Source organism: Podarcis vaucheri, assembly GCF_965113315.1.
Source record: "Podarcis vaucheri genome assembly, chromosome: 13".
Taxonomy (NCBI): Eukaryota; Metazoa; Chordata; class Lepidosauria; order Squamata; family Lacertidae; genus Podarcis; species Podarcis vaucheri.
In genome coordinates, this window is record NC_138751.1 from 26,773,304 (window position 1) to 26,789,342 (window position 16,039).

The following is a 16,039-nucleotide window of genomic DNA, read 5'->3' on the forward strand; positions in this document are numbered from 1 at the left end:
TAGAGAGCTTTATGATTTCTTTATTCAGGAAACCATATTTCACAGGGTTGCATCCAGTCTAAATCCCATTCAATTCAACATGAAAGCCATGACTAAGTAAAGCCCCACTGATATCAGTGGGAACTGAGTTCAACTAACTTCGGCTGTAATCCAAACACACCTTATAAGAAGCAAAGCTTACTCATCAAGCTACCATAGCCTGGTGGTCCACTCTACAGCCCAGGGCAGTGCATCTTGTTTCACTGCTTGGGGAAAAATGGAAAATTCCACTTTGCCCTACTGCCCCTGCCCCCACCCACTCTTGCCGCCACCTGCTTTTGTGTGTCCTGCCCCATCCTCTGCTGGCATAGAAACGGCACTGCCATCGATGCCAATTTTCAGTGAGATATTGCCCCAAAGTGGTGCCAATGGTGGTGGTGCTTCTCTGCCACTTGAAAAGGAGGTGGAGCAGATGGACCACCTACAGGAATGCCACCTGGGGGGCTTCTGCCACCTAAAGCAGTAGCCTCACATGCCTCATGGATGGGCCAGCACTGTCTACAGTGAATAGATTTTGAAGGACTGTCAGAGGACATTGACCTCTGCTTAAGAATTGTCCAGTCTAGATTAAAGATAAGGAACCAGAAAAAGGGAGATCGGGAACCTTGAAGATACCCAACAAAAGTTAGTAGCACCTGGTCATCAGTCTAACCCAGCACAGAAATCACCTGATTTCTTCCCCTCTATATTGAGATGTATTGCATTTCTATTTAAATTCTTGTAGTTCTTTCTAAATGTGTGTATATACATATGAAGCACCATATGAAAAATTTATGCAAATATTTCATCCTCTTTTTTGTGAATGGGAAGCCTCTTTTTTTGGCAATACATAATTGGCCATTCTACATTAAACATAGACTTATTTCAGATTAGATATACATAAGATGGTGCTGGATGTGACTCTTAATGTATAACGGATGACTTAAGTTTTTAATGAGTGTTGCTATCAAGTTGTTTACCAAAACTGATTCATAAATCCATGTTCATAAGCATGTAGGTAGTGGGACGCGGGTGGCGCTGTGGGTAAAACCTCAGCACTTAGGACTTGCCGATCGTCAGGTCGGCGGTTCGAATCCCCGCAGCGGGGTCTGCTCCCGTCATTCGGTCCCAGCGCCTGCCAACCTAGCAGTTCGAAAGCACCCCGGGGTGCAAGTAGATAAATAGGGACCGCTTACTAGCGGGAAGGTAAACGGCGTTTCTGTGTGCTGCACTGGCTCGCCAGATGCAGCTTGTCACGCTGGCCACGTGACCCGGAAGTGTCTCCGGACAGCGCTGGCCCCCGGCCTCTTAAGTGAGATGGGCGCACAACCCCAGAGTCGGACACGACTGGCCCGTACGAGCAGGGGTACCTTTACCTTTACCTTTAAGCATGTAGGTTAAATTTTATAACTGTAAAAGCAAATATATATACAGTATACTCATTAACAGCAACAGCAACTGGAGACAACACAATCATTTTGGGATGGTTAAAGAAATGAACACCCATAGTGGGACAGGAAGCCAATGCATTATTGCAACCCCAAATGGTGAGCATTAGACATTTTCAGTAGTACCGGGATTTCCCTTTGGTGCTGGTAATGGTCACTGCACTTATTTTGCAAACCTTTATTCAGAATGGTGACAGACTGCACCTTTTGGCCATTTTAACCCCACTTATTACAATTACCCTTCAATACATGCCAGCTGAGTTGTGCCCCTGTCTTTTGCCGTCATAAATTTGCCACCAAACATTTGTTAATCTTGAAGGTGCATCAAGACTTTGTTGAAGGGCTAGCCTCAAGCAGAGCAGCCAATGGTGACTCTCATCCCACTCAAGTAAATGTTCACACTACCCAAGTAAGCTGGTCAAGAATTTTGGGCATCTTGAAGCATTTGTCTCTCTTCCCAGCAGTAAAAATAAAATAATGTTAGCTCGATGTTAGACGGCTCCCCTTCCCATACTTTAGTTAGTGGGTATTGCTGCATTTATTCATTTAATTCCAAACAAATCAGTATTTTAAATGTTATCTTCTTTCTCAGGACCTCACATTGTGCACTAACATACTTAGTTTGTTTAGTTATTTACATTGCAAATGTCCTCTCCTACATCAGCAGTCAAACTGGAATGCATATACAAACAAGTCTATGCATATTTTAGGGATGCTTCCGAACTTTCCACTGTCATAACTATAAATTGGTTCACTTATATATTTTAATATGGCTGTTAAGTACAATAATAGATACCTCACAGCATCTTAAAAAGCAGAGACATCACCTTGCTGACAAAGGCCTGTATAGTTAAAGCTATGGTTTTCCCAGCAGTGATGTATGGAAGTGAGAGCTGGACCATAAAGAAAGCTGATTGCCAAAGAATTGATGCTTTTGAATTATGGTGCTGGAGGAGACTCTTGAGAGTCCCATGGACTGCAAGATGATCAAACCTATCCATTCTGAAGGAAATCAGCCCTGAGTGATCACTGGAAGGACAGATCCTGAAGCTGAGGTTCCAATACTTTGGCTACCTCATGAGAAGAGAAGACTCCCTGGAAAAGACCCTGATGTTGGGAAAGATTGAGGGCACAAGGAGAAGGTGATGACAGAGGATGAGATGGCTGGACAGTGTTCTCAAAGCTACGAACATGAGTTTGACTAAGCTGCGGGAGGCAGTGGAAGATGAGTGCCTGGCATGCTCTGGTCCATGGGGTCACAAAGAGTCGGACACGACTAAACGACTAAACAACAACAACAGATACCTCACATATATTTCATCATCTGTCCACCCATTTAAAATATTGAATATAATACCCTTCCATTTTAATAAGTCAAGGGAAACTGATTATAAACATTCTGCAATAAAATATTGATTTATCATAATAGTATATTGAATCAGATAGGACTTGATTCTAATAGGAATTTCCACATAGGAATATGTGGTCAGGCTGCAATCCTATACTCAATTAATTTGAAGTCACACCAAACTCAGGAGAACTTACATCTGATCTCAAACAACCTCACAGCTAAATAAGACAACCTTCTGAACAATATTTTAAAACTGAGTTATTAAAAAAGATAATGTCTAGCAACAGCAAAAAAAATCAATGCTACCAAAAATAAATTCAGCTGCATTTACTGATTTAACCTCACCAAAGTCAAATTTAAATTCTTCTAAATATAATCTTGAAACAACTGCATTTAAGCAAACAAACAAACTGCTTCCAAAAATCTCATCTTCTTTTTTCCTAATAAATTTACCACTTGGTGAATGGTTTTATATATTCGCTCTTGTACTAATAAGTACACCTAGTTCTGTTCCGTTGGTGAAAACTACTGATCTCAGAAAGCTGTCCTAAATGATACTAGCACACAAAACCCTTATTTTAAAATATACTTAACTGGAACAGAACTGCAAACAAAACAACAACAGTGCATTACTTCAAAACCAAATATTGTTTGTCATGCATAGAAAATGAGAAGTGCATCTTTAATCCAAATTACAAATTTGGATTACCATTTACAAATCATAAAAATGCACATGTGAAATAATGAAAACATTGCAAATACTTGCAGATACTAATTTTGAGGTTTACCTACACAGGAGAGATGAAGAAACAATGGAAAGAATTTCTATCTTCCCAAAAACTTGTTCAGACAAAAAGTTACAAGAAAATTGAAAAGAAAAATATAATCAAAAAGAGAAAATTATTTCTCCACTGATATATGGGCACTGCTGCTCATGATGAGTAGTGATGATGGTCACAAATGCAAGAGGGCAGAGGAGATCAATGCAGAAACTGATATAGTCAGGCTGGGCTGAAAATCACACCATTGCTGAGTCTTTCAGAGATCTGTCCACAAAACAGCAATGGGAAGGTTTCTATTATGTCCCTTTGGCAGCCTTTTCCTTTCTCCTTCCCTTGAGTTGCTGCACTTGTTTAGGAACAAACTCCTAAAAAAAAACTTGGAACAAACTACTAACCCAAACCTCTCAGTGGGTGCCACAGATGTAAAAGCCTCCTCCTCTGTCACCATCTGCTGCCCTGGAGATCGAACCTGGGTTCTGCAGATGCTCTACCACTGAGTCACAGCCCTTTCCTAACACCTTCATCTCTAAACTCTAATAATAAAGCCTTCTCCTATGTTGACACCATCTGTCTCACTTCAGATGGATGGGGGCACCCAAAGGAAAGTTGAGAGCCATCCTCCTACTTGCCACGGAAGCATCCCAGTGACTCTGGGAAATGTTTTCTTCTTCTAGAAAATGCACTGACAATGCCCCCTGCTCCTAGGATGCTATCATTCATGAAAGCAAGGATGAAGGAGGCCTGGGAGAGTCTTTTAGTCCTCCCAGACCTATGGATCTGATTTAGCCAATATGAGGGGCAGATAATTGAAGGAGGAGGAGAATGGTCGGGCAGAGTTCAGCATAGCAGGGACTTACAACTGACATATAAAACTCCTGATGATATGTGGTGTGGTGGTTAGAGTGTTGGACTAGGACCTGGAAAGCGTGTTCTCCTTCATGGAGAGCACGTGTTGCGGTGGGGGCCGCCAGGACACTCCGAAGTTGTATGGCGGGCTAATTGACCGTTGGCCACTGATGCAATTGGACTCCCCTTGTCGTTGGGAAGAAGTTAATGTTGCCATTTGTTGGTTGACAGCCAAAAATGCTAAAACTCCTTGCACAAGGCTAGGGCTTCCTCTTTTCGCCCGTGCATCGGATTGCCTGCCCCCCCCTAGAATTAGGGTTGTTCGCTTGACCTTCCTATGCCTGTCATGGGGTCGTCTGCTCTTGGGGCAGGGGCCCGGTAGGAATTTTGTCCATCTGGCTGATTGGCTGGGGCCATTTGGTTTCTGCCTACTGCGTAGCAAATCGTCACAACTTGTAAGGTTGCGGTTAGGCATTAGTTTATGGTTTGGTTGGTTGAGGGGCAAGGATTGGCTGTGCCTGCCCCTCTAATGTTGCTACTGCAAGAGATTCTGTTAAAGGAATCGGGGGCTAACTATTCCTTGTCCACCCTGTCAAGGGGGCTCAGGCCACTGCAAGAGCTCCTGGCTGCATTTGGGGTGGCCTGAGGGCAGGTTCTCTGCTCCGTCGCTACCCACAAGTGTATTCCCCTTTTCTGACTTTCGCAGGCGTGCAGAATGTCAGACTGTCCCCCACGGTGGGGACAGCTAGTCGCAACCAATGCCTAAGCAACCACTCACATTTTTGTATTTTAATAAAGTTGTGGCCACAATTGTGCCAAAAACCTTAAACAAAAAATTTGGTGTGATGTGTGAGTTATTGGGGTGGCCCTGGGGGCCTCGACACGCAAGAAAAAGGTTCAAATCCCTAATTAGTTATGAAGCTCATGGACCCAGGCTCTCAGACAAACTTACCACATATGATTGTTGTGAAAGTAAAATACAGAGGGGGAAGAACCATCTATACCAGCTTGATGCTTGAATAAGCAAAGAATTGACCTCCGCAGCCGATCCTTTAAGAAAATAGCTTTAATTATAAAGTACAGTCCTGAATCCAGCCTAGAGCAGAATAAGGTGCTTCCCATCACTAAAACATACTTATGGAAAAACAAAGTGTAGGAGGAAGAGAGTGATGCAAACATATATAATGGGCGGCAGGACAACAGATACTGGGAAATGTCTTAAGCATGCAGCTTAAGATATTAGACCTCAAAACACTTGGTTTGAAATACAGCTGCATATCCAAAAACATATCTAGTGTTGTTGCCGATTTCTGCATATCCTAGCCTGGAACTATATGGAAATAATAATAATAATAATAATAATAATAATAATAATAATAATAATTGGTTCTCAGCAATTTGTAATGTTCATCTCAAATAAAATGCATATATTGCAGCTCCAAGAATTTATCACACCAGTTTTGAACAACTTTTTTTTCCCATGATACCAAAAGCATTTGTTTAACTCTCCCCCCCCCCCCCGCCATGTTAATGCTTACTAGATATTTAGATATAAGATTCCAGGGACTGCTGGGCAAGGTTAGTGTCACTCCCAACATTCAGGGGAAAAGAAAACATATAGTCCTAGCTTATTTAAGAACAATCCTCTTCAACAAATCTTTTGGCTGATTAACATCTGATGTCCTTTAAAATGTGTTGTGGAATGGAGAAATATTGGTTTGTTATTGTTCTTATTTTTACTGTGTATTTTTTGGTTTTTATATTGTAATCTTATGTTTTGAACTGCCCTGAGATCTACGGATTAAGGGTGATATAAATTAAAAAAAATACTAATTATTAGTATTTAGAAAATGCAGTAGACCCTTGGCTTACGTTACCCTCAGGTAACGTAAACTTTGGGTAGTGAAAGCGGCAAACCCAGAAGTATATTTCCGGGTTTTGCCGCTCGTGCATGCACAGATGTGCTCTACGCACCACGTGTCTGCACAGAAGCGGTGCCTCCAGTTGTGGAAACTTTAGGATATGGCCGGACCTCTGGAACGGATTCTGTCCGCAATCAGAGGTACCACTGTATAAGTATTTGGAACTGTCTCAATGTAGAAACTTAGTTCTTTGCCTTATGCTTAACGTCGAGAAGGTCCATGAACTGTTTTGCTGAGGGCATCCTTGAATTCCTGATTTCTCAAGCAGTAGATGACTGGATTGAAAAGCGGTGTGAGGACTGTGTAGACAACGGACACCAGCTTGTTTGAGTTAAAGGAAGTGAGTGCTTTTGGGCGGGCATAGATGAAAAGGGAGGCAGCATAGAAAATGGTGACTACCAGAAGATGTGAGGCACAAGTGGAGAAGGCCTTTTGCTTCCCTTTGGCTGAAGGGATGCGAAGTACGGTGGAGATGATGTAGAAGTAAGAGGCAATTGTCACAGAAAGGGGGCCCAGGAGAATGAGTAAGGCCAATAGGAAGTCAATGAGCTCAGCCAATGACATATCAGTACAGGCCAGGTTGAGAAGTGGAGAAACATCACAGAAGTAGTGGTTGATGGTGTTGGGTCCGCAGTAGCTCAGCCGTGAGATGAAGAAGACCTTCCCCATGGCAATAAAAAAGCCACTCAACCAGGATCCGGCTGCTAGACGAACACAGAGGTCTTGACTCATAATGGCTGGATAGCGCAATGGGTTGCAGATGGCAACATAACGGTCATAGGCCATAACAGCTAAGAGGACACACTCAGTGCATGCCAAAGCCAGGAAGAAGTACAGCTGAGCCATGCAACCTATGAAAGAGATTTCCCTCTTTTCTGCCACAAAGCCAGCAAGCATTTTGGGGACCGTGACAGAGACATACCAGATCTCCAGGAAAGAAAGATTACTCAGGAAGAGATACATAGGCTTATGAAGATTGATGTTCATCCAGATTAAGGCAATGATCACCACATTCTCCATTATTGTCAGTGTGTAGATAATTAGGAAAAGCGTAAATAGTGACATCTGCAATTCAGGGTTTCCAGGAAAACCTACTAGGATAAATGTATGTGTCTTGTTCTCCCATTTCATCCTCAATAATATGTTGTTGCTGTTTAGAGCTGTAATAATATTCAAAGTTCAGATTTCACAATTTTATAGATACATATTATTCAGGCCAAATCACATTCAGAATTAATAGATAAATCAGCATCTTGTCATATCATATTTCTTAATCTGCTAAAATCCCATTGTCTATAAAGATTTACCAGACTGAGTCAGAAAACAATTGCACAGTTCTGCATCTGCAGAGATACCAACACATATTATAATGCAATAAGGATTATGAGCATGAAAGAAGCCATTGGTTTCTCTGAAGGTATGGTGATAGTCTTGAACATTTTAACTTCTGAGGGAAGAAAATGCTTGACCGCATGTTCAGAAATCACCCAGATTTTCTGATGTGTGTGAAAGGTGTTATTCGCTAGAGAAACACCACGCAGGACCTAGGGACCAAAGGATTTATGTGGAGAGAGCTAGAGAGTGAAAAAGCTTAGTGGCACTGGTAAATCATTTTAGAAGAAGGGGATTGTAAGAGACAAGGCACAGCAACATAAACTTCCCTTTTTAAGACCTACAGCTCATCATAGGGGTGTAACTTGGAAGAGGCCATAGTACAGTTATAGAACACATGCTTTGTATGCAAAAGTTCCCAGCTTCAGTCTCTGGTGCAGGGCTCGTAAATGATTCCTACTTCAAATCTTAGAGAGCTGCCAGTCAGTACTGACAACATTTTGCTATAAGGACTGACTGACTGACTGACTGACTTACTTACTTACTTACTTATTTGAGACCATCAAAATGGTGTACAATGTGCCACATAGACCTATGTTTCTAAGTAATGTTAGCTTTAGATAAGCAATGATAAATATACCCAGTTGTGTTCTTATTCAGTTTTATGAATTGAGTTCATCCATTTAATTACAATGAGTGGATGACATGGGTGACAGATTTCTCTGCCTTTGATTTATTTAGGGGGGGGGGCGAAAGAGGGGGCACAAATGCTTACATTTTTTCCAGGGGAGGAGGCAACTCTGATCTGCGTAAAAACATTATAACAAATAATGGAAAAGCAGATCCTTCCTATTACCTTGTTCCTCATCCACAGTACAGGTGGAAGTATGCAGAGTGAAAAATGCTCTGTACAGAGTGTAATTTGAGCAAGCCAGTTAGGCAGAAAGCAGCAACTGCGGCCACTGCCTGGCTGTATAAGTGCTGGGATAGCCAGATATTGAACTAGCTAGATAGGACCTCCCTGGACCACACGTGCAAGCGTGTACACGAGTGCACACACAAACAAACAAAAAGGAGGGAAGGAAAAATCTGAAAGAACCACTCAACTTGTTGCAACATATGGCTAACTAAAATGCTGCTTTTTGTACATACTTGAGACAATTTGTGCAATTTTTGCCTCATTTCTCTGAAGTTGGAAAAATGTTCTTAAGATAATTCTCCCCATGAAAATGAGATTCAAAGGCATGGGTAGGTGGGAAGACATTTCACAACAGTGGCCTTGCATTACGAAAATCCCATTTGCTCAGATTTCTAAAATTCTAAAACAAACGTTATACATCAATTATCCACTTTCATGCACATCTCTCTCTTTTTTAAGAACAATTCACATAGATTCATCGTGTAAAGTGTTAGCTGATATAAAAAAAGGAGTCATTTGATTGTTCTGCATTGCAAAGATTTGGCATCGTTATTGACAAAGTTTACTTACATAGCAGTACATCCACAGGATAACTTGTTAGTTTCCACCCCCAAATATATATACGTATATTTGTAAAGGCAAACAATGCGAGTCTTTCTGTGGTTGTTCCAAAGCTGTAGAGAAGAAAAGTCTCTCTGGGTGGCTTTGCAGGCTTCCGATTACTGATCTGCTGCATGTGAAGGAAAGATGGGACATAAAGCATGGAGACTCATGCTAGATGTGTGAGGTAATACTGTTTCTTCCGCAACCCAAGATCAGTCAGTCATAAAATGTTTGGGGAGTTTGCTTGAAGTTCCTCTGACCCTCTCCTTTTTTTTCTTGTTCCCTCGGGTCATAGCAGCTGGAACATAATCATCAACTCTACTATTGAATCACATGTATTAGCACAGTTCAGCTCAAGTTTGTCAGTGTTTAATGCTTGAAGTTAACCATTATAGTAGGCATAGTCTATTGATATACTACATTTCCAACAAATACAGCTGTGCTCAAAGTGATTCACATTACAAAAGAATAAATGCAGTAGTAATATTGATAAATAATAAGTATGTAAAAAACACACACAAGTGAGCATAAAGTTTGCCAATATGCCAAGTAAAAATATCCAATAACATCACATCCAAAAGTAGCTGCAAAAGTTCTTCTGGAAATGGCCCCCTTTTGGTTAAATACTGTAATGTGCTTACATGTTTCTGAACTTTAACCCTTTGCTTTGTGTGCATATTGAAGGGTGAAAGGATGGCGGTTTACCCAAAGCTCTGCCCGTTAGCAATCAAAAGCCATATCACTCAAACCTTGTACTGTTTCTTGAAATCTAAAGCAGCTCTTATTAAATGTTGGTAGAATATCTGCTCACCTGGGGCTCGGGGTGGGGGTGGGCATTTGCTGCACACCATGGCCATGGTTGGTCCAGGGACCCCACCAATTTCCGGTGCAGATAGCGGTGGGTAGCCACCTGCAGCAGCCCACTACCAGCCATGCCAAACCTTCCAGATGTGGGCAGACATCACCCATGAGACCAATCAGGGGCAAGGATATGAGGGTTGTGCCCAGCCCACTGCTGCACATCACCGCTGCGGACATACAGATTGTTGACATCAAATGATGTGCCTATCTGTGGGAAAGAAGAATTTCCCAGGACGTTCACAGGCTGGATAAGTCTCTGTGAAGAGTGTAATCTGAAACCTTCCATTTGCGCATGTTCAGGAAGTTTGTCAGACTTGCTAGAAGAACTGAACTGAAAGGACGTGTTTTCCTATAGTGCTGTAATGTCAGAAATAAACATCATGTAAATAGATTTCTGACTTATTTTCTTTTCCCTGCGGAAGCAGGAGAGAGGGGTTGTGCATTTTACCCACTCTTGGGAAAATGTCGCCTATCAAAATCTCCCTGGTCTGTCTGGATATCAGCCAGAGGAGGTTACTGGTAAGCAAGCTCCGAGGACAGTGAGAGGGGCCAGCCTCTATGGAGGTGGCTTGCAAACCAACACCCACCTCTGGGGATGACCAGGAACAGGCCACCTTCTTTGTTGCCTTTGCAGGAATTTTCCACCCACCCATCCAGGCTGTTAGGGCCCTGCTCAGTAGAGGAATGGACACATTCACATATGGACCTTGCTATGGTTTACTTGGTCACTGTATTCACAGAGAATTTTTTCCAGCCCTTTCACCTGGGTGCCTTTTAGACAGAGGTGTCAGGGACCCCTGGCAATACAATTAGGCTTTCATGCTTTACAAGGCAAAGTAGGACAATTTTGCTGGTCCCAGGCTCTCCATCCTCCTCATCTGGACCTTGTGTCTTATATCTGATCCTGAACTTACAGGATTTTGATAACTGAATAATAATATAATTCTAGACAATGGGGCATAGTCTAGCATAGCATTTGATGTGACAAAGTACCAGGGAGATCAGGGTTAGAATTCTTGCTCCATAATGAAACTTTGTCAGTGACCTTCAGTCAGTAACAATATCTCAGGTGGTTCTAGATGACCCATTTTTTAAGCATTCATCCTTATTTGTTTGCAGGGAGCTTAGATGTTGACTATTTATTAAGCCTTCATTCTGATTTGTGGCAGGGGGTGGGTGGCAAGTTAGATCATGTTACACCAGGTGCGGTCCGAGACTTTCCTGTGCATTTTGCATCACTTTCCTTATCATAAATGCCGATCTTGTACGGAAGTGGGTTATTGTTCAAGTCAATAGTAATTGTGTAATCTGAATGTGTTGGTATGGAATTGAAACCTGCCTGAAAATAAAGGCATTATGGAAGCATTCTGAGGCTACTACCTCATAGTGTTGCTGTCCTGGCTGTTTTGTTGTTGTTGTTGTTGTTGTTGTGGGCATAGAATAAAATGTATGCCACTTTATAGCACTTGAAGTGAAAGTCAGTTAGTTAAAATAATTCATAAACTACCACCATTCAACACTATTGTGGAAGTTCACAAAAAGGAAAGAAAAAACAAAATACAAAATGAAATCAATAAGAATATATTCAATCCATCTGTAAAACGGACACAAACAATATCCAACAATGCAACTGTGAAAAGAAAAACCCTAGTTGATTTAAAATGTCTTAGGGAGGTTGTTGAAAGAACAAATTGTTTGTACCGCCCTAATTTCAAGCAGAGAGTGCATTCCAGTGTGTGGGTGCCACCACACCAAAAACTCTGCTCTAGGTAAGCATTCGATAAACTTCGAAGGTGTGTACTGGGGTGTCAGGGGATGATTAGCTGCTTGTGCTTAAAATAGTGCCCCTTCAGAGTTTGTGCGACCCCACAAACCTCTGTGTGTGACAGAGCTCCTCAGACATGTCTGCTCTAGTCACTTGTAGAGTCCGACAGTGGCTGTCTGCGGAAGCGCTTCCAGCAAAGAAGTTCCTTAACGGAAACGCGTCTCCTGGACTCACGACGTGACAGCTTCCGACGAAGCATAGGTCTCCCTGCAGTTGCTTCTGACACCTCCCCGCTATTTTCGCTCGAAGTGTCTCTCACCCCTTTCTCTCCCCTTCTGCTTCCTGCCTGGGCTGCTGCGTCTCTCTCAGCATTACTGAGATCCTCCTCCAGAGACCCCGCGCTCCCCCTACTGGTCCCTGCTTTAGCTGTTGACTCTCTCCCAGTCTCTGGGAGCCCTACCACTTCCCTTTCCTCCGATGTCAGTTCCCTGACATCCACCTCCCCTCCAGGGCCCCCCTCTCCCCCGCCCCTACTCTCTCCTCTGGGCGGTGAGGAGCTGAAACCCCTAAAAGAATCCTCCTCATCTTCCGACGTCTCGAACATTTCCCTCCATCGGTCTTCGTTCCGACTCGCTGAATCCTCCTCCACCTCGGAATCAGCGAACCCCTCCAACTCTTCTTCTTCGTCGGTGGTGGCGAAGTATTCCCTCCGGAACCTCGCCACTGGCTGGGGTTTCCGAGGGAATCTCTGATGAAAAGTTTCAATCAAAACCTCGTCATCTACATCCTCTGCCCTGACCCAGGTGTTTTCCGACTCCGGCTCCCCTTCCCACATTACCAAATACTCTACTTGCTCTCCCCTCCACCTGGAATCGAGAATCTCCGCTACATGGTAGCTGTGTTCTTTTTCCTCCATAGCTGGTCCCCTATTGACCCTCCCCTCTCTGTCCCCTATATACGGTGACAGCAATGATCTGTGGAACACTGGGTGCAACTTCATGTGGTTAGGTAACCGGAGTCTGAAAGCCACTGGGTTGACCTGTTGCGTGACTTCAAATGGGCCCAGTCTTTTGGGTCTTAACTTCTTACAACCTCCTTTAAATGGTAACCCTTGGGTGGACAACCACACCTGATCCCCCACCCTAATGCTTTCTCCTTCCCTTCTGGTTTTGTCTGCCTGCCTCTTATATTCCTCCTTCGCCCTGTTTAAATTAAGTTGGAGCTGGCGATGGATCGCTTCCATTTCTTCAACGAACTGTTCTGCGGCTGGAACGCTCCAGTTCTCCCCCTCCCCCCCTGGGAAGGCTCGGGGATGACACCCGTGATTGGCCAAAAAAGGGCTCATTCCCGTGGACACGTTCTCCGCATTGTTATAGGCAAATTCTGCCAACGCCAGCTTCTCCACCCAATCATTCTCTCTGTCATTCACATAACACCTCAAATATTGCTGGAGGACACCATTAGCTCTTTCCGCCTGCCCGTTGGTTTCTGGATGACGGGCAGTTGAGAAATTCACCTCTACATGCAATAAGCTCATGAGCTTCCTCCAGAACCTGGAAGTAAATTGTTTCCCTCGGTCCGAAACCACCCTCAAGGGGGCACCATGCAATCTAAACACATTTTCCACAAACAATTTAGCGGTTTCTTCTGCTGTGACCGCATGTGAGCAGGCTATAAAGTGGGCCATCTTGGTTAACAGGTCTACCACAACCATAATGGCTGTCTTCCCTTTGGACCTGGGCAGATCAGTCATAAAATCTATTGCCACTGCCTCCCATGGTCTTTCCGGCGTGGGTAGTGGTTCTAATAAACCTGCCGGTGCCCGCCTCTCCCCCTTGGCTCGTTGACATCGGTCACACCCTCTCACATACTCCCGCACATCTTCCCTGACCTTGGGCCACCAGAATTCCCTGGTAACCAGCCACATGGTTTTGTGTTGCCCAAAATGCCCTGCTGTGGGGCTATCGTGCAGTTGCTTGAGTACCTTTTCCCTCAATTCTCCTTCAGGTACGTATAACGCTCCCTTGTAGTACAACGCCCCGTTTCTCTCCTCAAAACCCCCGGGTTTGTCTCCCTCCCTCCTGAGACCCCTGAGTTTGTCCTGGGCATATTCATCCTGCACCGTTCCCTCTATCAGTTCCCTTAGCCCCACCAGTGCCGCCCCACACACCCAGCGATCCTCGGGAATGACATGGGTCTCTTCGGGTGCACCCTCTCCCTCCAAATATTCAGGTTTGCGTGATAGAGCGTCCGCCCTAACGTTCTCCTGGCCTGGTACGTAACAAATCTCAAAGTTAAATTTGGAGAACTCCTGGGCCCATCTCAACTGCCGTTGGTTGAGCACTCGCGCAGTTCTCCAATACTCTAGATTCTTATGGTCCGTGCGTACTTGCACCTTCTGTTGTGCACCAATTAGTAGGTGCCTCCATCTCCGGAAGGCCTCATAAATCGCAAGAAGTTCCCGGTCATACACCGTGTAGTTTCTCTCCGATTTGTTCAGCTTTCGCGAAAAGAAGGCACACGGTCGCCACTCGGACCCCTCCTTCCCTGGCTGCAGAAGAAGCACCGCCCCTATGGCTCTGTCAGAAGCGTCTGTTTCGACCCTCAGCTTTTTTTGTAAATCCACATGTAGAAGTTGTTCGTCAGAGGCGAAGGCCTTTTTCAGTTCCTCAAACGCTCGCTCCGCCTCCCCCGTCCAAACAAACTTCTTTTTGCTGCTGAGACAGTCCGTGATGGGCGCCGTCAGGTGAGCGAAGTTTCGGATGAACTTACGATAAAAGTTTCCAAACCCTAGGAACCTCTGCACATCCTTCTTAGTCTTGGGGGTTTTCCATTCCAGCACCGCTTGAACCTTGCCGGGGTCCATGGCCAACCCCTTGTCTGACAAACGGTACCCCAGGAATTCCACCTCCTTGGTATGAAACTGACACTTCTCCAGTTTCACCCACAGTCTGTTGGCATGCAGCCTGCTCAACACTTCTCTGACGTCTCTCACATGTTGCTCCTCATTCTCCGAATACACCAACACGTCATCTAAGAAGGCCACGCAATTCTTGTAGAGCAAAGGCCCCAGTACATGGTTCATAAAGGCTTGAAAACACGCGGAGCCTGCTTGTAATCCAAAAGGCATAACGAGATATTCAAATGCCCCCAAAGGGGTGAACATGGTGGTCTTCCATTCATCCCCTTTCCTTATACGTATCAGGTTGTACGCCCCCCTTAGGTCCAGCTTTGTAAAAATCTTTCCTTTTCGCACCCTGGTCAAAATATCGTCAATCCTGGGCATAGGAAAAGCCACCGGCTCTGTCACTGCATTTAGGGCCCGAAAGTCACATACCAGTCTCGGCTTGTCCGTGTTCTTTTTATCCACAAAAAACACTGGGCTACCCCCCGCTGCCTTGGACTCTCTGATGAAGCCTCTCTTCAGGTTCTTGTCAATGAACGCTCGCAACTCCTGCATCTCCCTGTCTGACATGGCATACAACCTGCCTACAGGAAGCTGTGCTCCAGGGAGTAAATTGATCTGGCAATCAAAGGGCCTATGCGGGGGTAGTTGGTCAGCTTCCTTCTCGCTGAACACGTCGCTGAGATCAGCATACTGTGATGGCACCTTCCCCTTCTCCATCACTTCCGTCCCTGCTAGGGTGGCTTGGGCCCCTGCTGACCCCTTTTCCCCCCTGCAGTGTTCTAAGCAATGTGCGGAACCGAAGGAAACCACTCTTTGATGCCAGCCCACCAGCGGATCATGTAGGGCTAGCCAGCTCATTCCCAAAATAATGGGAGCGCCTCCCAAGGTGGCCACATTAAACGCTATCAGTTCTGTGTGCCTTGCCACCCTCATTATCATTGGGATGGTCTGCAAGCTGACGCCTCCTCCCAACAGTTCTCTGCCATCGATCGTGGTCACCTGCAGGGGGTTGCTTAAGGGGATAGTCTGTATCTGGTGTTCAGCCGCAAACTCCTTGCTCATGAAATTGCAGGAGCTGCCTGAGTCCAACAGCGCCTTTATTTTTAGGGGGTGTCCATTTTGCAACTCTAGCGACACTTCAATCACTAGAGCAGGTCGAGGAGCTTCTGGCACTGGCACTTGGGAAAGGGGCACTTTCACTGCTCTTTGGCCTGGCTGCAGTGCCCTGCTGGCAACCAGGCGTTGGCTTTTACCTGCTCCGTTTCTCCCTGCTCTTCCCCCTCA

The 16,039-nt window shown here is 44.7% G+C and overlaps 2 protein-coding genes across 2 annotated transcripts in view; both read right to left on the bottom strand.

The window, feature by feature from the left end:
- LOC309516597 (vomeronasal type-2 receptor 26-like) overlaps positions 1–16,039 on the bottom strand; it is a gene marked incomplete at both ends in the record, with an annotated part of 367,451 nt that overhangs the window by 80,712 nt on the left and 270,700 nt on the right. The window lies entirely within an intron of this gene.
- On the bottom strand, positions 6,569–7,498 carry LOC309517284 (olfactory receptor 226-like; the record flags this gene model as incomplete). Its single annotated transcript, XM_082196425.1, has 1 exon — positions 6,569–7,498. The coding sequence occupies one exon, from the start codon at positions 7,496–7,498 to the stop codon at positions 6,569–6,571; it is 930 nt and encodes a 309-aa protein (XP_082052551.1).